The following is a 22,923-nucleotide window of genomic DNA, read 5'->3' as shown; positions in this document are numbered from 1 at the left end:
GGCGAGTTCAAGGCGTGGTGAGAAAGCATTAGAGGAGCGAAGCGTGCGGGTTGGGTCGGTGTAGGAGAGTAGCGTAGTGAGCGCTTAACAAATACCATAAAAGAAAACACAAAAAAGACCCAACCTAGAGAAGTTCCACCTCGGGCTCTTCTAAGCGCCGAACTAAGTCTTGGGGACGACGCTCCGCACGTGGCGAGGGCTCGACGGATACCGTCCATCGACCCGGGCCGGCGGAGGCCGTCCGGCGAAGCCCTTCGGGTTTGGGGCCGCCGTGTCCGGGGATTCCCCGGATCTGGGGGGCTCCCCGAGGGGCAGGTGATTGGGAGCGTCCCCCCGAGCTGAGGCGAGGGGGGGGTGGGGGGCTGCGAATTGGCCCTCCGCAGCCGGGACCTGCTTCTGCGCTCAGTTGCCCGCCCCTATGGGCAACCATCAGAGCTGAGAGATGAAACTTGAAAAAGCTTTCCCTTCCCACCCTCCCCCCAGAGCCCCGCACAGGAACACCCCCCCACACACACCCCCACCCCCCCCGCCCCGCTCACAGGAAGCTGCCGCCCAGAGGGGTAGGAGAAAGATTGGGTGAATCTCTCCGACTCGCCGACTCCCTAACTGCTAACCGACTGACTGACCGGGCCGCTCGGGCCGCTTCTCCGGGCCGAGCCCAGCCCCTATTCCCCCCGCCCCCCAAACACACACACACACACACACACACACACACAGTCGGGCCCCCCACCCCAACTCGTCTGGCAAGATGACGAGGACCACCTTCCTGCTCCTGCTCCTCTGGGCACGCCACAGCCAAGGTACGACCCCCTGGTTGGGGGTGGAGAGAGGGGTCCTGGGAGTGGGGGGCACCCCCTTCTCCGGGAGGGGGGTGAGAGTCGGGAGGGGTCGGGGCCGAGAGGCGACCCTCCCCCTCGGCTCGTCCGGACGCGGGCCTCTCCGACGGCGTCGGAGGGGACGGGCGACCCGGTTCTAGGCCCGGATCCGCCGGCCGCTCGCCGACCCTCGCTGGGCCTCGGTCTCCTCTGCGGAATGGGGACCCCCTTTTCGCTTGCACCCAGAGCGGGAGTCCCGTGCGAGGGGGAGCCGGCAGCCTAGGGGGTTGTCCCGGGCCCCGCTCCGGCACGGAGTCGGTGCAGGCGACGGCTCACGTGCCCGTCCGGCCGGGGGTTGCCCGCCGCCCTCGCCTCCGCTCTGGACCAAGAGACGACTCCCCCGCGCACGGGGCTCGAGGGACACCGGCGGCCGCTTAGGTCGGGAGTGGGGGCTCCGAGGGCAGAGAAGCCCCTCCCGAGGTGCCCCTCCTATGCCCCGAGGGGGTCCCGAAGGGCCAGAAGGAAAAGGAGGGAAGCGGGGGGGCAGCGGTCCAGGGGCCTCCGGAGGCTGCGTCCCGGACCTCGGCCCAGCTCGGGTAGTCCAGGGGAGAGACCGGGTGAACCGTGGGGGGAGATGAGGGAAGAAGCCAGGTGGCGATCCGGGACTCCCCCTTCCCCTCCCCTCGGCGCCGCGTTCATCTGTGTTTATCATTTCTCACCCTATTTATTTCGTTAACGAGGTGTACGTCCCCTTGATTCTATTGATCGCGTCAAAGTCGGTTTTGCTTCGTTCTGCTCTGCCGTCCGTCTCCCCGATCAGACCGTGAGCCCGTCACTGGGCAGGGATGGTCTCTGTCTGTTGCCGGGCTGTCCGTTCCAAACGCTTAGTACAGTGCTCTGCACGTAGCTCTCAATAAGTGCTTCTGAATGAATGAATCCCCGCCCCGACCGGGGGCGGGGGGGGGAGGCTGGACTCTGACCTTCCGGCCATCCCGCCTGGGTGGGGGGGTGGCGGTCGGGATTTCCTAGCATCCCTTGCTCCGGGGAAGCCGGAGGACCGGGAGCAGGAGGGAGAGGGAAACCCCTGCCTAGCCGCTCTCGGCCTCGCAGCTCGGGCCGGGAGGAGGGGAGGCCGGCGGGAGTCCCCTTGGCCGGCTGCTCGGGGCCCTGGATGGCCGTCTGGGGAATGACGGAATGGGGATGGGGGAGGAGAAGCAGTGCGGCCTAGTGGCTAGAGCCCAGGCCCGGGAGTCGGGAGCTCGGGGATTCTAATCCCGGCTCTGCCCCTCGTCTGATGCGGGACTACGGGCGAGTCACTTCTCTGGGCCTCGGTTCCCTCAGCCGTTCTAGGGGGATCGAGACCGTGATCCCCGTGTGGGCCAGGGACTGGGTCCGACCACTTTTGCTGGTCTTCACCCCCCAGCACTTACACACGGCAAGCGCTTAACGACCGGCGTTGTTGTTATTATCTGGCGGTCCTGCCCCGCTGGTAGCGTCTCTACTCGATCAACTGTATTTACTGAGCGCGTACAGTGCGCAGAGCACTGTACCGAGGGCCGGGGAGTACCGAGCACCGAGGGCTCCGCCGCGTATCTGCCGTGTGACCTCGGGCAAGTCACTTTCCTTCCTTCATTCAGTCGTATTTAGTGAGGGCCCACTGTGTGCGGAGCACGGTGCCAAGCGCCTCTCTGTGCCTCGGTCACCTCACCCGTAAAATGGGGATTGAAACTGTGAGCCCCAAGCGGGCCGGCGACTATGTCCAACCCACTTTGGCTGGACCCACCCCGGCGCTTGGTACCTTGTCAGCCGTGTGACGGTGGGCAAGTCACTTCACTTCTCTGCGCCTCAGTTTCCTCATCTGTAAAATGGGGATAAAGGCCGTGAGCCTCACGTGGGACGACCTCATTCCCCTGTATCTCCCCCAGCGCTTAGAAGAGTGCCCTGCACGTAGTAAGCGCTTAACAAATCCCGACATGATTATTACAGTGCCTGGCACGTAGTAAGTGCTTAACAAATCCATAATTATAACAGAACAATGAAACAGATCCCTACTCCCTCATTCTCCTCTGTCCTGGGGTCCTTCCCTCCGCCTCCCCACTCCCCTTCCCCCCACCAACCCTGCAGCTTTCATTCGTTCAATTCGATCGTATTTACGAAGCGCTCACTCGGTGCAGAGCACCGTACTAAGCAGTTGGGAAAGTACAATACAGAAATTAACAATCCCTGCCCACGACAACCCGGGCTGCTGAAGAGGCGGAGTTTCCCGAAATCCCAGTTTCCTCCTTTGCGTTTCCCCGCCGGCCCCAGAAAGGCCTCAAATCCCCTTCTTCCGGCCCAGACGCTCTTAACGGGCTCCCTGATCCCGATCTGTCGCCTACCGGAACCCAAGCGCTGGACCCAAGGTGCCGGAGACGGGGACCCCCTTCCGTCTGCCCCCCCCCCGGGTCGGCCCCGCCTGCCGAATCGCGCCCGCTTTGGACCCCGGCCCGGCCCCCGCCCCCGGCGGGCCTTCTCAAACCGCCACGGGAAGTGGCTTTAGCAGCAGCCATCTGCCCCTGCCCTCTTTTCCGTCTGTCTTCCCTCCCGGCCCGGGGAGGCGGACCCTGACCTCGCAACCACGACAGATAATCATAATTATGGCGCTCGCTAAGCGCTTACTATGTGCCCACCACTGTTCGGAGCGCTGGGGGAGATACAAGTTAATCAGGTTGGACACGGTCCCTGTCCCGCGTGGGGCTCACGCCCTCAACCCCCATTTTACAGATGAGGTAAATGATGATCATGATAATAATGCTGGTATCTGTTAGGCGCTTACCATGTGCAGAGCACTGTTCTAAGCGCTGGGGTAGACACAGGGGAATCGGGTCGTCCCACGTGGGGCTCACGGTCTTAATCCCCATTTTCCAGAGGAGGCGACTGAGGCACAGAGAAGTGAAGTGACTTGCCCACAGTCACACGGCTGACAAAGGTGCGGAGAAGTGAACGGTAGTAGTAATCATGGTACTCGCTAAACGCTTACCATGTGCCGAGCGCCGTTCCGAGCGCCGGAGTAGATACGAGTTTATCGGCAAGTCCCTGTCGCACGGGCGGCTCACACTCTTTATCGCCATTTTACAGAGGAGGTAAATGAGACACGGAGAGGTGGAGAAGAATAATAACGATCACGGTACTTGTTGAGTGCTTACTATGTGCCGAGCACTGTCCTGAGCACCGGAGTAGATACGAGTCAATCAGGTTGGCCCACAGGGGTTTCCACTTCTAATCCCCATTTTACGGACAAAAGAACCGAGGCCCAGAGAAGTGAAGTGACTCGTCCGAGGTCACAGAGCAGACAAGGGGCAGAGCCGGGGTGAGAATCCAGGCCCGGGCCCTATCCATTAAGCCGGATTGGGATTTGGGGGAGGGAAGGCGGGATCTGCCGGGATGGGGGACGGTTTTGGGGGGGGGGGGGGACCCTGGTGGAAGATGTCCGCTTTGCCCACCGGAGGGGAGATGATAACGATTGGTATCTGTTAAGCACTTACTACGTGCAGAGCACTGCTCTAAGCGCCGGGGTAGGTACAGGGTCATCAGGTTGTCCCCCATGAGGCTCACAGTTAATCCCCATTTTCCAGATGAGGTTAACCGAGGCACAGAGAAGCGAAGTGACTTGCCTAAAGTCACCCAGCTGACAAGTGGCAGAGCCGGGATTCGAACCCATCACCTCCGCCTCCCAAGCCCGGGCTCTTTCCACTGAGCCACGCTGCTTCTCTGATAGCCCACCCCCCTTCCGGGAAGGGCACGGCTGGGGGGGCAGGGAGGAGGAGAAGGGTCAGGTCGAGGCAGGGACCGGAGGCCTCCACCCTGATTCGCTTACCTCCACCCCGGCGCTTAGTACAGTGCCCGGCCCACGGTACGCGCTTAACAAATACCACAGGTGTTATTACCGTTAGCGGGGCTCACCGGCTCAGACCGAGAACGTCTGAGGATTTCCTTCCGAGGAGACGCCCCCCTTCCCGCCGCCCATCCGCTCGGCCCGGTCTCTTCCCGTTCTCTCCTTTCCCCCCAGGTTCCGCCTCAACCGTGAGCGTGAACGGCGTCTTGGGGGGATCGCTGTGGCTGCATCCCCCGACCCCGCTTCGAGCGGCCCTAAAAGTCGAGTGGTCCAGACTGTCCCCAGACCGACCAATTTTCCGGATAGTGAGTTGGGAGAACTCAACAGCGGGGCCCGACGAGGTCCGGGTTTCTGCGGGCGGTTACCGCTTCAGCCCCAAGAACTTTTCCCTTCAAATCCTCCAAGTGGAGAAGGACAGCGGAGGGCTGTATGAAGTGGACATCACAGACGGGAGCGGTCAGAAGACCAAGACGCAGTTCCACCTCTCCGTATTTGGTGGGTGTCCCCGATGGGGTCGTCGAACCGTGCTTTCCGAGCGCTAAGTATTCATTCGTTCATTCAGCAGCATTTATTGAGCGCTTACTGTGTGCAGAGCACCGGACTGAGCGCTCGGAACGGACGAATCGGCCGAGTACGGCGCTCGGCGCGGACGGGCGACTGAACGGGTCGAGCGGGGTCGACCGAGGCCTCCGGCGGGAGAGGGGCCGCGTCCCTTCGTTCGTTCATTCAGTATTTATCGAGCCCTGACTGCGTGCGGAGCACTGGACTAAGCGCTCGGAACGGACAAAACGGCAACGCCTGCTGAGGCCGGAGCGCCGCGCCGAGCGCTTGGGAGAGCCCGACGGACCAAAAAGCCCAGGCTTCCTGCCCGCCCGGATTTACCGTCCGCCGGTCTTCCGGCGGCGGCGGCGCCGCGCGACCTCGGTGGCGGTGGTCGTGGTGAAAATCCCGGCGGGGGGCGGTTGACGACCCCGGGGGCGGCGATGACGGCGACGATGGCGTCCGTCGAGCGTTCGCGGCGTGCCGAGCACCGTTCTAAGCGCCGGAGCGCCGCTGGGAGCGCCGGGGGGTGACGGAAGCCCCCCGTGGGCCTCCCCCGACCCCGATCTGCTGGGAATCTCTGCTTCCAGATGCCGTCCGGACGCCGAGTCTTCGGGTGCGGTACGGCAGCGGGAAGGCCGACCGGTGCCTGGCGAACCTGTCCTGCTCCACCGAGGGCAGGGGTCCGGTGGCGTTCTCCTGGTACGCCCGGGCGAAGCCCAAGCGACTGGCCGGGAACTCCACCCTCCTGGAGCTGGCGTTGGACGTCGCCGGCCCCCCGAAGTCCTTTGCCTGCAACGTCAGCAACCCGGTGGCTTGGGCCCAGGCGGAAATCGCCGTTCAGTGTCCGCGGCAGGGTGAGCAGGGCGTCGCCCCCGTCGCTCGACGGGCCGGTCGTTCGTTTTTCATTTTCCGTGGTGTTCGGTTAGACGCTCAGTACGCGTCCGAACGCTGTCGGGCGCTCGCCGTGGGCGTGTACCCAACGCTGGGGAAAGCGGCGTGCGGCCGAGTTAACGTTAATGAGGTGGGTATCTGTTAAGCGCTTACCGTGCGCCGAGCGCCGTTCTGAGCGCCGGGGGAGACACAGGGGAATCGGGTCGTCCCCCGCGAGGCTCCCGGTCTTCATCCCCATTTTGCAGATGAGGGAACTGAGGCACAGAGAAGCGACTCGCCCACAGTCACACAGCTGACAGGTGGCGGAGCCGGGATTCGAACCCATGACCTCTGACTCCCAAGCCCGGGCTCCTTCCACTGAGCCACGCCCCTGTCCACAAGGGACTCAGGGTCTACGGGGGGGGAGACGTCTTTTTTTTTTTTTTGCTCTTTGGTGAGCGCTCACTAGAGCAGCGGCGTGGCTCAGTGGAAGGAGTCCGGGCTTGGGGGTCAGAGGTCATGGGTTCGAATCCAGGCTCTGCCCCTTGTCAGCCGTGCCACCGTGGGCGAGTCACTTCACTTCTCTGGGCCTCCGTGACCTCATCTGGAAAACGGGGATGAAGACCGGGAGCCTCGCGGGGGACGACCTGACGACCCCGTATCTCCCCCGGCGCTCAGAACGGTGCTCGGCGCACAGTAAGCGCTTAACGGATACCGACCTCACTAACGTTACCATCGCGGCGCTCCGCGCCCCGTAAGCGCTCGCTAAATACAAACGACTGATTTTACCGACGAGATAAGGGAGGCGCGAGAGAAGCGAAGCGACCCGCCCGAGGTCACCCAGCAGACGGGTGGCGGGGCCGGGACTAGAACCCAGGTCCTCCGCCTCCCAGGCCCGCCCGGACTCTTCTGGTTAGGCCACGCCGCTTCTCATCTTCCCGGGGAAATCCCCCATTCGCTCTTCTGGGGCTTCCTGCCCCTTCCCGCTGCCTCCTGAGGAGCCGGGGGAAGGAGAAACTCTAACTGCTTTGTTCTCGGGGCTGATCTTACTCAGCCGCACTTACCGAGCGCTTACTGCGGGCAGAGCACTGTACTCAGCGCTCCTGGAGAAGGAGGTGGGAGATGGGCGGGGAGCGTGTCTACCAACTCCACACTGTATCGTCCTCTCCCCAGTGCTTAGAGAAGCGGCGGGCGTAGCGGCTAGATCCCGGGCCCGGGAGTCGGAGGTCACGGGTTCGAATCCGGGCTCTGCCCCTTGCCAGCCGTGTGACCGTGGGCGAGTCGCTTCGCTTCTCTGGGCCTCAGTGACCTCATCTGGAAAATGGGGATGAAGACCGTGAGTTCTGATGCCGCCTCCGCCGCTTGTCTGCCGGGTGACCTTGGGCGAGTCACTTCTCTGGGCCTCAGTTCCCCCCATCTGGAAAACGGGGGCTAAGGCCGGGAGCCCCACGTGGCACAACCCGATGACCTCGTCTCTTCCCCGGCGCGTAGGACAGGAAGCGCTTCCCAAAGGCCATCCTTATTATCAGCGACGTTGGTATCTGTTAAGCGCTCACTACGTGCAGGGCACCGTTCTAAGCGCTGGGGTAGACACGGGGGAATCAGGTGGTCCCACGTGAGGCTCCCGGTCTTCATCCCCACTTGACAGATGAGGTCACTGAGGCGCGCAGAGAAGTGAAGTGACTCGCCCACAGTCGCACAGCCGGGATCGGAACCCATGACCTCTGACTCCCAAGCCCCTTCCACCGAGCCACGCTGCTTCTCTAAATGTTGGTATTTGTCAAGCGCTCACTACGCGCAGAGCGCTGTTCTAAGCGCTGGGGTAGATACAGGGGAACGGGGCTGTCCCACGTGAGGCTCGCGGTCTTCATCCCCATTTTCCAGATGAGGGAACTGAGGCCCAGAGAAGTGAAGCGACTCGCCCACGGTCACACGGCTGACAAGGGGCAGAGTCGGGCTTCGGACCCGTGACCTCTGAGTCCCAAGCCCGGGCTCTCTCCACCGAGCCGCGCCGCATGCGTTCGATTGACACCGGGCCCCGAAGGGGCCGAGAAACCCGAAGCTCCAGGCGAGGGTCACCTTCACACCTGGGTCAGACCGCGGGCCCGATCTCGAGTTCAAAGCCAACGGAAGGAAACTCTTGGTGTTGTCCGGGGGCGGGGGGAGAGAGGAAGCCGGCCCGTCTGCGGAACCTAGGTCGGCAGGACGCTTTGTTCGCAGAAGTATCGGCGGGTCTCGGGGGGGGGCGGGGCGGGGGCCGGGGTTCGGTGCGGATAGGGGGTCCGTGCGGAGGCCCAGATGGGCCAGGTCAAGGAGGATGACCGTCTCTCGGTTCGTTCGTCCCGTCGTATTTATTGAGCCCTCACCGTGTGCAGAGCACTGGCCTAAGCGCTGGGTTCCCGGGACCTCCTCGGAAACTCCAAACTCTCCTATCAAGCGAAAGCTCCTCGCTACTGGCTTCGAAGCCGTCCATCCCCTCGCCGCCTCCTACCTCGCCTCCCTTCTGTCCTTCTCCGGCCCGGCCCGCGCGCTCCGCCCCTCTGCCGCCTCTCGCCCGTCCCGCCGTCGTCCACGTCGCCCCCGTCCCCCCGCTGTGCCGGAACGCCCTCCCTCCTCCCCTCCGCCAAACTATCACACTTCAAAGCCCTACCGAGAGCTCACCTCCTCCGGGAGGCCTTCCCGGACCGAGCCCCCCTCCTCCTCCGCTCCTCCTCCCCGGCGCCCCGACACCCTCCCTCTGCTCTACCCCCCCTCCCCGCCCCACGGCACTTGTGCGTCTCCGTACGTATTCGTTAACTCCGTCGATTTTATTGACGACGCGCGTAGATCTAGAATCCTATCTGTTTGTGTCGATGCTACCGACGCCCGTCTACTCGTTTCGTTGTCCGACTCCCCGCTTCTAGACGGCGAGCCCGTTCTCGGGTAGGGATTGACTCTGGCTGGGGCCGAATCGCACTTGCGAGTGCTCAGTCCGGTGCTCCGCACGGGGGAAGCGCTCAATAAATACGAATGAACGAATGCCGTCGCCGTGGAGACAGATCCCCGGGCCCGCCGGCCCGGCCCGTGGCTTACGCTCCGACCTCTCCATTCCTCCCGTCTCCCGCGGCCGGAGAGGAGGAGAAGGGGGAGGGTCCGGCCCTCGGGGGGGGGGGCCCAGGGTCCCCAGAATGGCAGCCCGGAGGTCCCCCCCGCCCCCACCCCCGGCCGCGTTTCGCCTCTGGGGCGGACCGTCTGCTCAGACCCGTCGCCCGCTTCCTTCCTCCTTCAGCTTGGTGGTTTATCCCCGCCCTGGTTCTCGCCGCATCCACCGTGGCCGCTCTGTTCTGCCTCCTCGGCTGCCTCCTGGTGAGGAAGAGGAGGAGGAGGAGGAGGAGGAGGAGGAGGAAGATGGAGGAGATCGCTCCGGCCACCTTGGGTGAGCGCGGGGAGTCGAACCCAAGCCGGGGAGCCGGCCCGCGGCCCCGCCGACCCCATCCTCGACCCGCTGGGGACCGGGCCTCCCGGCTCCAGCCAAGTCCCCGCGTCTGTCGGACTGCAGCCCCCCCCCGCCGCGGAGCGAGCCGGACCCCTTCCGGGCCCCGGGGGGGGACGTAAGCTCCTCGCGGGCAGGGGACGTGTCCGTTCCACTGTCACGTCGGACTCCCTCGAGCGTTTAGTACGGCGCCCCGCACGTAGTCGGCGCTCGACAAATACCGGCATTATTACCGTCGACCGACCGGTTGACTGAGGAGAGGTGGCCGGCCTCCTCCCTGAGCAAACCCAGTCTCGGAGACTCGACCTCTCCGTCCCCCGCCCCCGGTCGGGCAGCCCTTGGGCCCGTCTGTCATCCGCCTCGTCCCATTCCGTGGCTCGACCCCTAACGGTCCCTTTTTGATTTTAATGGCGTTTGTTAAGCGCTTACTATGTGCCGGGCGCTCTCCTGAGCGCTGGGGTAGATGCAGTCACGATCCGGGTCCCCCCCGCGGTGGTTTCTCATCCCCATTTTACAGACGAAGGAACCGAGGCCCAGAGAAGCGAAGTGGCCCGAGGTCACCCGCGAGACAAGGGGCGGAGCCGGGATTAGAACCCGGGGCCTTCTCGCTTCCGGGCCTGGGCTCTATCCCCTAGGCCGCCCTGCTTTTCAACCGGTCCCTAACAGTAGCCCGTTCAAGTCCACCTCCCTGGCTTGTTGGCTCCGGGGGCGAGTCGAGTTCCTGACAGGGAGAGCCCCGCCCTTGCAGACCACCTTGCCTCCACCCCCCCCCCCGACCTCTCCAGGGGGTCCTAGTCTTGACGAGGGGGACCTGCCTCTTCCCTTCCGTCCCAAAAGGCGGCCCGGGGCGGGGGAACGTGGATTTGCAGCAGGTGGGACGAAGGGTAGACCTCCGAAAGGACCGATGATCACCTCTGGCGGCGACCGGCAGGGAAGGGCGCAGTGCTTCCTTCATTATCGCCGTCATCGTCGTCATTATGATTCATAATAGTGATCAGAATCCGTCGCATTTACTGAGGGCTCACCGTGTGCCCAGCACTGTACTAAGCGCTTGGGAGAGTACGACAGAAGGAGTAGCCACGTTCCCCGCCCGTAACGAGTTTGTTGTTTTTCTTCTGTTAAGCGTGTAAACCCTTAACTCTCTTGTTAAGCGTGTAAACTACGCGGAAACTCGTTGTGGGCGGGGAATGTGTAAAACCGACTCTGTCGCACTGTACTGTCCCAGGTGCTTAGGACAGTGTTCTGCACACAGGAAGCGCCCAGTAGACACCACTGATGACGAGATGATGACGGGCCCGGGAGGCGGCGGTCATGGGTTCCAATATGTGTGACTACGGGCAGGTCACTTCTCTGTGCCTCAGTTATCCCATCTGCGAAATGGGGATTAAGACTGTGCCCCCCACGCGGGACGGCCTGATGACCCTGCATCTCCCCCAGCGCTCGGAACAGTGCTCCGCACGTAGTAAGCGCTTAACAGATACCAACATTATTATTCTAAGCGCCGGGGTAGAGACAAGTTAATCAGATGGGACGGAGTCCCTGTCCCGCGAGGGGCCACAGGAGGAGGGAGGACCGGGATTGAATTCTCATTTTACAGTTGAGGACACCGAGGCCCGGAGCGGTGAGGCGACCTGCCCAAGGTCACCCGGCGGGCAGGCGGCGCAGCCGGGATTAGAACCCGGGCCCCGACTCTTTCCAGCAGGCCGCGCTGCTTCTCCCTCGGGGCAGAGCCGCCCGGGCCAACGGGTTGCCCTCCGAGCGGGGTCACGTCCGCCCCCGTTTCTTCCTCTTCCAGAACGGACCCTGACCGACTCTCTGACGGTTTATGAAGAGGTGGGAGACGACGGGCTGAGGACGAACAAAGTACGTCCCCTTGGGGGAGATGGGGGGAGAGGGGTCGGAGAAAGATCTCTAGCCAGCCCCCCCCCCCCCCCCGCCACCTCTCCGTCCCCGCTCCCCCGATGCTCGACCCCCTCCCCCCGTCGACCCGGCGGATCGCCACTCCTCCCCCCCCTTCTGAACCTTCCCCGGTTGACCCCGCCCTCGGCCCCGCGGCACCCGGCCGCCGTCGGGCGGTGATGGCCTCCATCCGTCGCCGGATCGTACTTCCCGAGCGCTCGGCGCGGCGCTCTGCGCCAGGCGAGCGCCCGGTGAACGCGATCGAATGAATGAGCGGCCGTCCGAATCCTTGAATTTCACGTCCGCCTCCCCGTCCGGGCCGCAGAGGGCGGGGGACGCGGCTACCCGCTCCGTCACCGTGCGCTCGCCCAGGCGCCTAGCACAGCGCCCCGCGTGCCGAAAGCGCCCGATAAACGCCATCGGTCGGTCGATTTTGACGGACAAAATGCCGCCTCCTCCTCCAAGCCTTCCCCGTCTAACTCCCGATCACCCGGGTCACCCCTGACTCTCGGTCACCTCTAGCGCATCGGTATTTATTCACCCGGGCGCTTAGTACGATGCTCCGCACATACCAAGCGCTCCGTAAGCGCCACCGATCGATCGATCGATCGACACCTTCCATCGCCGTTTACTCGTTCCCGGATATTCCGTCGTTCAGCGGATCGATTCGGATTATTCTGACGTTTTTGCGTCCTCCCCATTATTCTGTAACGGCATTCGTTAAGGGGCTCACGATCCGTCATTCAGTCGACCGATCCGTTGGATTTATCGAGCCCTTGCTGTGGGCAGAGCGCTGTACCGAGCGCTTGGGCGAGTACAGCGCAGCGGAGTCGGTAGACACATTCCCCGCCTGCCACGATACTTAGGTGCCGAGCACTGTTCTAAGCCCTAAGGGAGATACGGATCAGTCAGGTCGCACCCCGTCTCCGTCCCACATGGGGCTCACCGTCTAATAAGTAGGAGGGAGAACGGGGATCGAATCCCCGTTTTAGCAAGTTGAGGAAACCGAGGCGCGGAGAAGTGACAGGACTTGCCCCGGGTCACACGGCGGATAAGCCGGGATTAGAACCCGGGGTCTCTGACTTCCCAGCCCGGGCTCTCTCCGCTATTCATTCATTCAGTAGTATTTATTGAGCGCTTACTCTGTGCAGAGCACTGTACTAAACGCTTGGAATGGACAAATCGGTAACAGAGACAGTCCACTGCTTCCCATTTGAGCGAAATCTCCCGTTGTGCGTTCCCAGGCGCTCAGTACAGAGCCCTGAATGCAAGAGGTGCTCCGTGCATGCTCGCGCTTCTACGGGATCAACAGGATTTATTGAGCTCCTACCGTGTGCAAGACTAGCATCACGGCCAAGCGGGTAGAGCGGGGGGCTGGGAGGCAGAAGGCCGTGGGTTCTAATCCCGGCTCCGCTACTTCTCTGTCGTGTGACCTTGGCCAAGTCACTTCACTTCGCCTCAGTTCCCTCATCTGTAAAATGGGGGTTGAGCACGCGAGCGCTCAGTACGGAGCTCCGCGCTCAATAAATACGATCGAATGAACGAATCGGGGGGGGGGGGGGGGATAACAGAGTAGAGGATGTTCGGGTGAGCGTTGTGGGGCTGCCACCTCACGTTTATCTTTTTGTCCCGCGCGCAGAGGAAAAGCGGCCACAGAGGAGGCCAAGATGATGTCACCGTATATTCCACGGTCCACCGCCAAACCCAGGTACGCCGGCCCGCAGCCCGGGCCGCGTTCGAACTCGAGTCCCGGAGACGGGAGGGGCTCTCTCTGTCTCCCCGCCGCTCTCCGCATGCTCCCGAGCCCACGGGGAGCGGCGGGGCGTAGCGGATGGCGCACGGGCCTGGGATCTGGAAGGTCACGGGTTCTAAGCCCGGCTCCGTCGCTTGCCTGCTGCGTGACCTCGGGCAAGTCACTTCACCCCTCTGGGCCGCTCACCTCATCCGGAAAATGGGGATCGAGAGCGTGAGCCCCACGGGGGACGGGGACTGCGTCCAACCCCGTTCGCCGCCCCGGTGCTCAGTACAGCGCCTGGCCCGTAATGAGTGTCTAACAAATACCGTGATATTATCGTCATCACATCTCTCTCTCGACCTTCCCGCCCCCTACCTCTTGCTCGCGCTCCCCTCCTCGGTCTGCGATCCCCTGCCTCTCCCAAGCGCTCGGTACAGTGCTCCGCACCCAGTGAGCGCTCGACGAGTACGATCGAACGAACGAGAGGTCTCTCCCCTAGGACGCGCCGCTTCCCACGCCTAATGCGGATTACACGGTGTATTCGTCCATCCAAAATCCCAAACATGTAAGTCTCCCCCGTGAGGGGAAGCGGGGGGCCTATCATCCCCCTCCCCCTCCCCCCCGGAGCCTCGGTTTCCCCCGGGGGCCGGGGGAGGTGAAGGAAGGAGAAGGTGATCGTACCCCCCCCCCCCCGCCGCGTGTGTCTGATTGCTTCTGCCCCTTCGCGGGGGGTGGTTCGGGGCCTACTCGCCGAGCTCCCCTCCCGCCCCCCGACAAATCCCCCGCTATCCCGACCCTCCCGTGCCTCCCCTTCCTCCCTCCCCGCACTTGCCAGCCGCCCCCCGGGACCACCGGGCCATCCGGGGGTTTCGGTTTTTCAGCCCCTTCTCGAGGGGTGGTTCGAGGCCTACTCGCTAAACTCCCCTCCCGCCACCGCCCCCCCCCCCAGATCCCCAGTGTCCCAAGCCTCCCGTGCCTCCCCTTCCTCCCCCGCCCCCCGCTTGCCGTCCGCCCCCCCCCGTGACCACCGGGCGATCCGGGTTTCGGTTTCTCAGCCCCTTCGCGGGGGGTGGTTCGAGGCCTACTTGCTGAGCTCCCCTCCCCCCTCCGATCCCCGATATCCCAACCCTCCCGTGCCTCCCCTCCCCCGCCCCCCACTCGCCATCTGCCCCCCCCCCCGTGACTACCGGGCTGTCCGGGTTTCGGTTTTGCAGGCCCCCAGATCCAAGCAGAGGACCCCAATCCGCCCCCCTTCCACCACCGTCTACCAAGAGGTGAGCGCCTCCCCCAGGGTGGGCGGGACTCCCCCGTCCCACCCCCCGTGACCCCTCCCCCCTCGGTGAGCCCTGTCTCGATGACCCCAGGGCTCTCAGGGGGACCCCCCCCGCCCCCCGCCCCCGCCTCCGTAATAATGACGGTATTTCTTAAGCGCTCCCTGGGTGCCAAGCCCCGTCCCGAGCGCCGGGGTGGATACGACGCGGTCGGGTCGGCCCCGGTCCCCGTCCCATCCGGGGCTCCCGGTCTTGATCCCCATTTTCCGGATGAGATGTCGGAGGCCCGGAGAGGCGGAGCGACCCGCTCCGGGTCACGCGGCGGACGAGCGGCGGGGCCGGAATCGGAACCCGTGACCTCGCGACGCCCCCCGCCCCGCCACGCCGCTTCTCCCTCCCTCCGCTCGTCCGCCGGGCGACCCGGGGCGGGTCGCTTGGCTCCCCTGGGCCTCAGTGCCCTCATCCGGAAAACGGGGACGGAGACGGCGGCGGGCCCCGGGGGGGCCGTGTCCAACGCGATCGGCTCGCGGCCGCCCCGGCGTTCGGTGCCCGGCGCGTAGCGAGCGCCCGACGGACACGGCGCGTGGCTTGGCGGGGAGAGCCCGGGCCTGGGAGGCAGAGGTCGTGGGTTCCGATCCCGGCCCCGCCGCCTGTCTGCTGTGTGACGTTGGGCGAGTCACTTCGCTTCTCCGTACCTCATCTGTAAAAATGGGGGCGAAGACACGTGAGCCCCACGTGGGACAATCCGATGACCCTGTATCTCCCCCAGCGCTTAGGCCGGTGCTCTGCACGTAGTGAGCGCCTATTACCATAATGATAATAATCATCACAGCATCCAACCTAAAAAACAACCCCCCCCCTCCCTCTCCTCCCCACCCGGCAGGTCGGATGGGCCCGCTCTGCCAACCCGGGAGCTTCCAGACTGTCCCGCAAGGAGCTGGAGGCATTTCACGTCTACTCCTAGCGCCGGCCGGGCCCGCCTCCGCCCCCCGCCCCCCGCCCCCCCGTTTTCCGGGGCGGGGGGGGGTCGTCCCCGGGGTGGGGGAGCGTCATTCGGGGGACGCCGCGGCCTCGCGGAGCCATCGGGTCGGAGAGGGGTGGGAAAACCACCCCGACCCACGGAGCTCGCGGGCTTCAACGCGGGTTTCCACGGGGCGCGGGGGCTCCGCGGCGGTTCTCCGCCCGCGCCGCGTGGCCTCCCCCTCCCGCCCCCCCCAGCCTCTTTACAGCCCCCCACCGACCGGAGGGAAGATCGTGACCCAGTGGATAAAGCCCGGGCCCCCGAGACCGGGGACCCGGGTCCCGGTCCCGGCTCTGCCGCCTCCCCGCTGTGGGCGGCTGGGCAAGTCACTTCACTTCTCTGGGCCTCAGTTGCCTCGACTGCAAATAGGATCCCCGTTCGCCCTTTCGGTTAGAACGCGAGCCCCAGGCGGGACGCGGACCGTATCCGCACTGACTCGCATCTGCCCCAGCGCTTGGTACGGCGTCCGACACACGGTAAGCGCTTAAATACTACGGAGAGAGTGTACGATATAGTATACCCCATATGTACAGGGATGGGGCCTAGGAGAGAGAGCCCAGGCCTGGGAATCTGAGGCCCCGGGTTCTAAACCCGGCTCCGCCACGGGTGCGCTGGGTGACCTTGGGCGAGTCGCTTCACTCCTCTAGACTCTAAACCCGTTACGGGCAGGGAACGTGTCCCCCTAATTCTGCTGCACCGTACTCTCCCGAGCGCTCAGTACGGCGCCGTGCCCGTAGCGAGGGCTCAGTAAATGCCGCCGATCGACGGACGGATGGATTCTCTGGGCCTCGGCTCCCTCGTCTGCGAAATGGGGATTCCGTACCTTGTCGGGCAAGTCGTTTCGCTTCTCTGTGCCCCGGTTCCCTCATCTGCGACGTGGGGATGGAGACCGCGAGCCCCACGTGGGACAACCCGATGACCTGGTGTCTACCCCGGCGCTTAGAACGGCGCCTGGCACTTAGTAAGCGGTTAACGAATACCATCCAAAAAGAACCCCGAGGTTCCAGTCTAGAGGCTGGGAAAAACAACAAAGAGGAAGGAAGGGACAAGGGAAGAGGAGGGGGATCGAGGATAACTGTGGTATCTGTTAAGCGCCGTCTGCCGAGCGCTGCGCCGAGCGCCGGGGCGGATACGAGATAACCAGTCAGTGGTCTGTATCGAGCATCCATCCATTCGTCCGATAGTATTTACTGAGCGCTTACTATGTGCCGAGCACCGCACTAAGCGCCCGGACCGGACGGTTCGGCGACACCTACTACGCGTAGCGCATTGTACTGAGCACGTGGGAGAGGACGGTAGGGCGTAATCGGGCCCGGGGCTCCCTAAAGGGAGATCTTACGCCCCCCCCCCGTTTGACAGATGAGGAAACTGAGGCCCGGAGCCCTGAAGGGACTGGCCCCGGATCGCACGGGCCGGCGAGCGGGGGAGGGAGGAAGAGGGCGGGGGCGGTGCGGCCCCGGCGACCAGGGATGTGGGCTGGCGGCGTCGGGGGCCGGGGAGCCTGATTTCCTGGTAGCGGGGGTGGGGCGGAGGGGGGCTCCCCCGGGGCCGGGGGGCGGGCGGGGGGGGGGGGGGCTGGCGTCCCGGTCCTCCCTTAAAGGAACCAGAGACAGCTTCGCCTCTTCTCTGCTAGGCCTTCTCTCCCCGGCCCCCAGAGGGGACGATTAATAATAAACAATAATACTGACGGCATCCGTGAAGCGCTTACTGCGTGCAAGCCCTGGGGAGGATACAAGGTGATCGGGTTGCGCCACGCGGGGCTCACGGTCTTCATCCCCGTTTTACAGATGGGGGAACCGAGGCCCAGAGAAGTGACGCGACCTGCTCAAGGTCACGCAGCCGACAAGCGGCGGAGCTGGGATTTGAACCCACGGCCGATCTTAATCTCACGATTGAGATAATAGTAATAATCACTGGGGAGTTAGTTGTTTCAGAGAAGCAGTATGGCTGTGGGGCTAAAGCCCAGGCCGGGGAGTCAGAAGGCCGTGGGTTCTGGTTCCGGCCCCGCCACGCATCCGCCGCGTGACCTGGGGCAAGTCGCTTCGCTTCTCTGTCCAGTGCCCCGCGCGGAGCGAGCGCGGGGGAAATACGGCGGACGGATCCCTCCTCTGGCTTGTACGTATTTATTGAGCGCTTACTGCGTGCAGAGCACTGTACTAAGCGCTAGGAATGTACAGTTCGGCAACAGGTAGAGACGATCCCTGCCCGACGACGGGCTCACGGTCTAGAAGCGGGGGGACAGACAGCGAAACAAGCAGACAGGCATCAATAGCAGTCTCCGGCCCCGGTATTTAGCGAGCGCTTACAGCGTGCAACGCACTGTACCGAGCGCTTGGCAGAGTACGGTACGACAGAGTGGGGAGGGACACGATCCTTTCCCCACAAGGAGCTCATCATCCCCAGCGGGAGACGGACATTCCAATAAATCACGGCCCACCGCCGTAGAAAATCGACAGCGCAAAATCCACGGTGAGAAGCGGGGTGCCAGTTGTCAGCTGTGGGACCGTGGGCAAGTCACTTCACTTCTCGGTGCCTCGGTGACCTCGTCTGGAAAATGGGGATGAAGACCGTGAGCCCCACGCGGGACGACCTGATTCCCCCGTGTCTACCCCGGCGCTCAGAACAGGGCTCCGCACGTAGTAAGCGCTTAACAGATACCAACATTATTCTTATTATTGGCGGGTAGAACCCAGGCCTGGGCGTCAGGAGGACCTGGGTTCCCCTCCCGGTTCCGCCCCCCCCCCGTCCGCTGAGTGTCCTTGGGCAAGTCACGTCGCTCCTCTGGGCCTCGGTTCCCTCGTCTGGAAAATGGGGATTAAGACCGTGAGCCCCACGAGGGACGACCTGATGACCCCGTGTCTCCCCCAGCGCTTAGAACGGTGCTCGGCGCACAGTAAGCGCGTGACAAATGGCAGCATCATCTGGAAAACGGGGATTGAGACGGTGAGCCCCACGTGGGACAGGGACCGGGTCCAACCCCAACAGCCCGGATCTACCCCGGCGCTCAGTACGGCGCCCGGCACATAACGAGCGCTTAACAGATACCATCGTAGAAAAACCCCAACAACAAAGAAGCGCTTGGGAGAGGCCAGCGTAGATTCGGTAGGCACGATCTCTGCCCACAAGGAGCTTACGGTCTAGAGATCGCCCAGCAGGCGATCAGTAAATACCATCGGTTGAGCCGATTGATTTATTTCGATTCATGTCTGCTTCCCCCGCCAGACCGTAAGCTCGTCGCGGGCAGGGAATGTGTCTTTCACTGTTATACCGTCCCCTCCCGAGTGCTTAGTACGGGGCTCTGCACACCCTGAGCGAGCCCGTTGTTGGGTAGTAATAATAACGTTGGTGTTGGTTAAGCGCTTGCTACGTGCAGAGCACTGATCTCTGTCCCACGTGGTGAGGCTCGCGGTCTTCATCCCCATTTTACAGATGAGGGAACTGAGGCCCAGAGAAGTGAAGTGACTCGCCCACGGTCACGCAGCAGGGATTGTCTCTGTGGCCGAACTGTACTCTCCGAGCGCTCGGTACAGTGCTCTGCCCACGGCGAGCGCTCAGTGGGTACGGTCGAATGGACGGACGAAAGCACACGCGCATACGCCCACCCCCCGCCGCCTCTGGCTCTGACCAATCAGCCCCTTCCTCTGAAGAAGTCACCTCCTCCGGGAGGCCCTCCCAGATGGTCCCCAGCCCGGTCAGGCTATTCCCTCCCGTCGGTGATTTAAGTCGATGAAGGTCGAGCGGGCCCGAAGGTCGAGTGGGGCCTAACCGTGGTCTCGTCTGATTAGCTGCCCCCCCCCGAGGGGAGGAGCGAGGGGTCGGGGGTGGTCCTCGCTCAGCGGAAGACCCCCCCAAGGGCCGGGGAGGCCGGCGGAAATCGGGACGGCGTGGGGACCCCCCGCCCGCCCCCCGCCCCCCCGCCCGGTTCTCACCTGCGGGGGCTCCTTCCAGATGCCGCGGATGGTCAGGGGGTCATTTCCGCCCCTGCCCCGTGGGAGGGGGCTTCCTGAAAAATCCGTCGGTGGCATTAATCGAGCCCTTTTTTAATACGGCGATTTGTTAAGCGCTTACTACGTACCAGGCGCTGCACTGAGCGCTCGGGGTAGCCAACGAGCCCATCGGGTTGGACCCAGTCCCCGTCCCGCACTGGGCTCGCGGCCTCGATCCCCGTTCTTCGGACGGGGGAACCGAGGCCCGGAGAAGCCCGGCGACTTGCCCGTAGGAAGCACTTGACAAATACCGTTATTATTAATTATCATTATTATCTGTGTGCGTCCAGTACGCCTGACCCCGTGGATCCGTCAGAGGTGTCTCCTTCCGACCAGGAGGATAACCGTAAAACCCAATCGGCCGAGCGGCGGAGACGGGCTGAGGAGCCGGGTCCTTCTGGCTCCCGGGCCCGGGGTCTAGCCGCCGGGCCACGCTGCTCCGAACGCTTCCCGTGTGCGGAGCGCTGTGCTAAGCGCTTGGGAGAGGACGTCACGACAGAGTCCGTGGAGACCGACAGCCCTGGGGGGTCCTGGAGCGGGCGGAGGTGACTGGCTGCCGGTCACGGGACCGGAAAGACGGGAGTCCCGGGTTTCGGGTTCTTCTGATGATATGCTAAGCGCTGCGTTTGTGCCACGTACCGCAGCGGGCGCCGCGGTAGATACGAAACTTAGGTGGGACACGGTCCGTGTCCCACGTAGGGCTCACGGTCTTTATCCCCGTTTTCCGGATGAGGTAACTGAGGCCCAGAGAAGTAATAATGTCGGTGTTCGTTAAGCGCTTACTGTGTGCGGAGCACCGTTCTAAGCGCTAGAAACAGGGTGGTCGGGTTGTCGATCCCCATTTTCCAGATGAGGGAACTGAGGCCCAGAGAAGTGAAGTGACTCGCCCACAGTCACGCAGCTGACAAGCGGCAGAGTCGGGATTCGAACCCGTGAACTCAGACTCCCAAGCCCGGGCTCTTTCCACTGAGCCGCGCTGCTTCTCTAGTGACAACGTTGGTATTTGTTAAGCGCTTGCTATGTGCAGGGCACCGGTCTAAGCGCTGGGGGAGATACGGGGTCATCAGCTTGTCCCTCGTGAGGCTCACGGTCTTCATCCCCATTTTCCAGATGAGGGAACCGAGGCCCGGAGAAGCGAAGTGACTTGCCCGCAGAAGCGACGTGGCTCGCCCAGGATCCCGCAGGAGACAAGCGGCAGAGCTGCCATTAGAACCCGGGGCCTCCGGCTGCCCGCTGGCCCAGGCTCGCTCCACGAGGCCCTGCTGCTTCTCGGCCCGCCGTGGTGACCTTGGGCGAGTCGTTCACTCCCCCGGGCCCTCCGTTTCTTCGTCTGTAAAATGCAGCTTAAATTTCCCGTCGTCCTCGGGCTTAGGACGCGAACCGAGTGTGGGGCAGGGCCTGAAAAGCGGCGTGGCCTAGCGGATGGAGCAAGAGCCCGGGAGGCAGAGGAACCGGGCTCTGCCGCTTGCCGACTGCGTGACCCTGGGCGAGTCGCCTGCCTTCGCGGTGCTGCTGTTTGCTCATCTGGAAAATGGGGATTCAGCCCCCCTTCTCCCTCCTCCTAAAACTGTGAGCCCCGGTTTGGACGAGGCCCGGGTTTGACCTGATTATCTTGTATCGATCCCCGGTGCTTGGTGAAGCGCTCGGCTCGGAGGAGGCGCTCAGTCGATAACAGTAATAATGCTGGTGTCCGTTGAGCGCTCACTAGGTGCCGAGCACCGTTCTAAGCGCTGGGGGAGACACGGGGTCATCGGGTTGTCCCGCGTGAGGCTCACGGTCTTCATCCCCATTTTACAGATGGGGGAGCCGAGGCACGGAGAAGTGAAGTGACTTGCCCGCCGTCACCCAGCTGGGGCGGGGACGGGATTCGAACCCACGACCTCCGACTCCCAGGCCCGGGCTCTTTCCACCGCGCCACGCCGCCTCTCTTACCGTTATCGTTATTACTACTACACTTAGTACTGGATCTCTGACGGTGAACCCCGTGCGGGACGGGGACCGCGTCCAACCTGATTAGCTCGGATCTACCCCGGCGCTCGGTACGGTGCCTGGCGCTGAACGAATACCGCGATTATCACTGTTCCCGGGGGACTGGGTAGGGGGAGTGTGGGGGCCGGGGACTGACTTTCTCCCCGCGCCCCGTCCTCAATCAGTCAATCGACGGCAACTACTGAACGCGTACCGTGCGCAGAGCACCGTACTGAGCGTTTGGGAGGGGACGATCCGGCGAGACCCGCCCCCCGCCCGTCGCGACCTGTTCCCGACTCACCCACCCCCGACCCCCGACTCACTGTCTTCCCCCAGCCCGGCCTAGCGGCCGGTAGGTCGGGAGGACCTGGGTTCTCATCCCGGCTCCGCCCCCCTGTCTGCCGCGTGACCTTGGGCGAGTCACTTCGCTTCTCCGAGACTCACTTCCCTCATCCGCGAAGTGGGGGTTAAGACCGCGAGTCCCAAGTGGGACAGGGACGGGGTAAGCGCTCAACAGGTACCTTAAAAAACAATAAAGACTCCACGTCGCACCAACCGAACCGTGGCTCTCCCCATCCTCGAAGCCCTCCTGAAATCGCTCCTCCTCCGGGAAGCCTCCCCCCCGTTCACCCCCCTCCCCCGGGGACACTTTTCCAACTCCCCTCTCAGCTCTCACAACCCCCACCGGTGTATTTCCGCCTTCACCGATTTCCACACCCTGCTGTTTAGCCACTCCTTCCTCCTTTCTGGACTTCATTTGACCGTCGGTCTCCCCCCGCGAGACTTCCCGTCTCACGGGCCCGTGACCTCGGCGTCAGCCTCCTCTGATGCCGTCTCACCGTACCCGGGCTCGTCTACCCGGCCGCCAACCTCCCGGAGCGCCCTCCCTCCTCGGAACCGGCAGACGCCGACCCTCCCCCCGCTTCGAAGCCTTACCGAAGGCCCGCCTCCTCCGAGAGGCCTTCCCTGACCGAGCCCCCCGTTTCCTCTCCTCCCGCTCCCTTCTGCGTCGCCCCGACTCGCTCCCTTTATCCACCCCCGGCCCCACGGCACTTCTGCCCGTCTCCGTCGCCGATCCGTTTCTGTTGGCGTCCGTCTCCCCCTCTGGACCGTCAGCTCGCGGTGGGCGGGGAACGTGTCCGTTTATCGTCGGACTGTCCTCTCCCGAGCGCTCGGTCCGGTGCTCCGCACACGGCGAGCGCTCAACAGATACGACCCAACGGATGAGCTCGGTCCGCCCCGGCGGAGCGGCGCGGGAGCGGTCACCGCGGGAGAGACCCACCTGGTCGGCGGGGGCGTCCGGGCCGGATCCGGCCGGCCGGCCGGGGCCCGCGAGCTCGTCCCCGGAGACCCCGGCCTCGGCGTTGAGGGAGTGTTCCGACGTCCTGGCCGAGGAGACGCCGGTCCCCGAGCTGTCCTCGGAGTCGGGGACCTGCCGGGGGCCTCTCGCCGAACCCTCCGGTTTGGGG

At 63.8% G+C, this 22,923-nt stretch overlaps 1 protein-coding gene and 1 long non-coding RNA gene across 2 annotated transcripts; one reads left to right on the top strand and one right to left on the bottom strand.

The window, feature by feature from the left end:
* The first annotated feature begins 688 nt into the window (after window positions 1-688).
* On the top strand, window positions 689-15,461 carry CD244 (CD244 molecule). Its single transcript, XM_029055858.1, has 9 exons — window positions 689-800; window positions 4,864-5,184; window positions 5,820-6,086; window positions 9,371-9,517; window positions 11,370-11,437; window positions 13,113-13,181; window positions 13,708-13,773; window positions 14,423-14,482; window positions 15,363-15,461. Exons 1-9 carry the CDS (start codon window positions 749-751, stop codon window positions 15,441-15,443), a joined length of 1,131 nt encoding a protein of 376 aa, XP_028911691.1. The 5' UTR covers window positions 689-748; the 3' UTR covers window positions 15,444-15,461.
* Window positions 15,462-17,849: 2,388 nt separating this feature from the next.
* On the bottom strand, window positions 17,850-22,923 carry LOC114807943. Its single transcript, XR_003755941.1, has 3 exons — window positions 22,737-22,923; window positions 19,430-19,503; window positions 17,850-18,047 (listed from the first exon to the last, which is right to left on the bottom strand). It is a non-coding gene; the product is annotated as an uncharacterized LOC114807943 (long non-coding RNA).

Source organism: Ornithorhynchus anatinus, chromosome X5 (genome assembly GCF_004115215.2).
Source record: "Ornithorhynchus anatinus isolate Pmale09 chromosome X5, mOrnAna1.pri.v4, whole genome shotgun sequence".
Classification (NCBI taxonomy): domain Eukaryota; kingdom Metazoa; phylum Chordata; class Mammalia; order Monotremata; family Ornithorhynchidae; genus Ornithorhynchus; species Ornithorhynchus anatinus.
The sequence above is the reverse complement of the archived record's forward strand: the minus strand, read 5'-3'. Positions and strand labels throughout refer to the sequence as shown.

What these genes read in the sequence shown, in the direction of transcription:
- CD244 (XM_029055858.1), top strand. Translation starts at nt 749, where the DNA reads ATGACGAGGACCACCTTCCTGCTCCTGCTCCTCTGGGCACGCCACAGC. An exon ending in ACGGGCTGAGGACGAACAAA is followed by an intron (nt 11,438 to 13,112) that starts GTACGTCCCCTT and finishes TCCCGCGCGCAG; the next exon opens with AGGAAAAGCGGCCACAGAGG. An exon ending in CGGTCCACCGCCAAACCCAG is followed by an intron (nt 13,182 to 13,707) that starts GTACGCCGGCCC and finishes TCTCTCCCCTAG; the next exon opens with GACGCGCCGCTTCCCACGCC.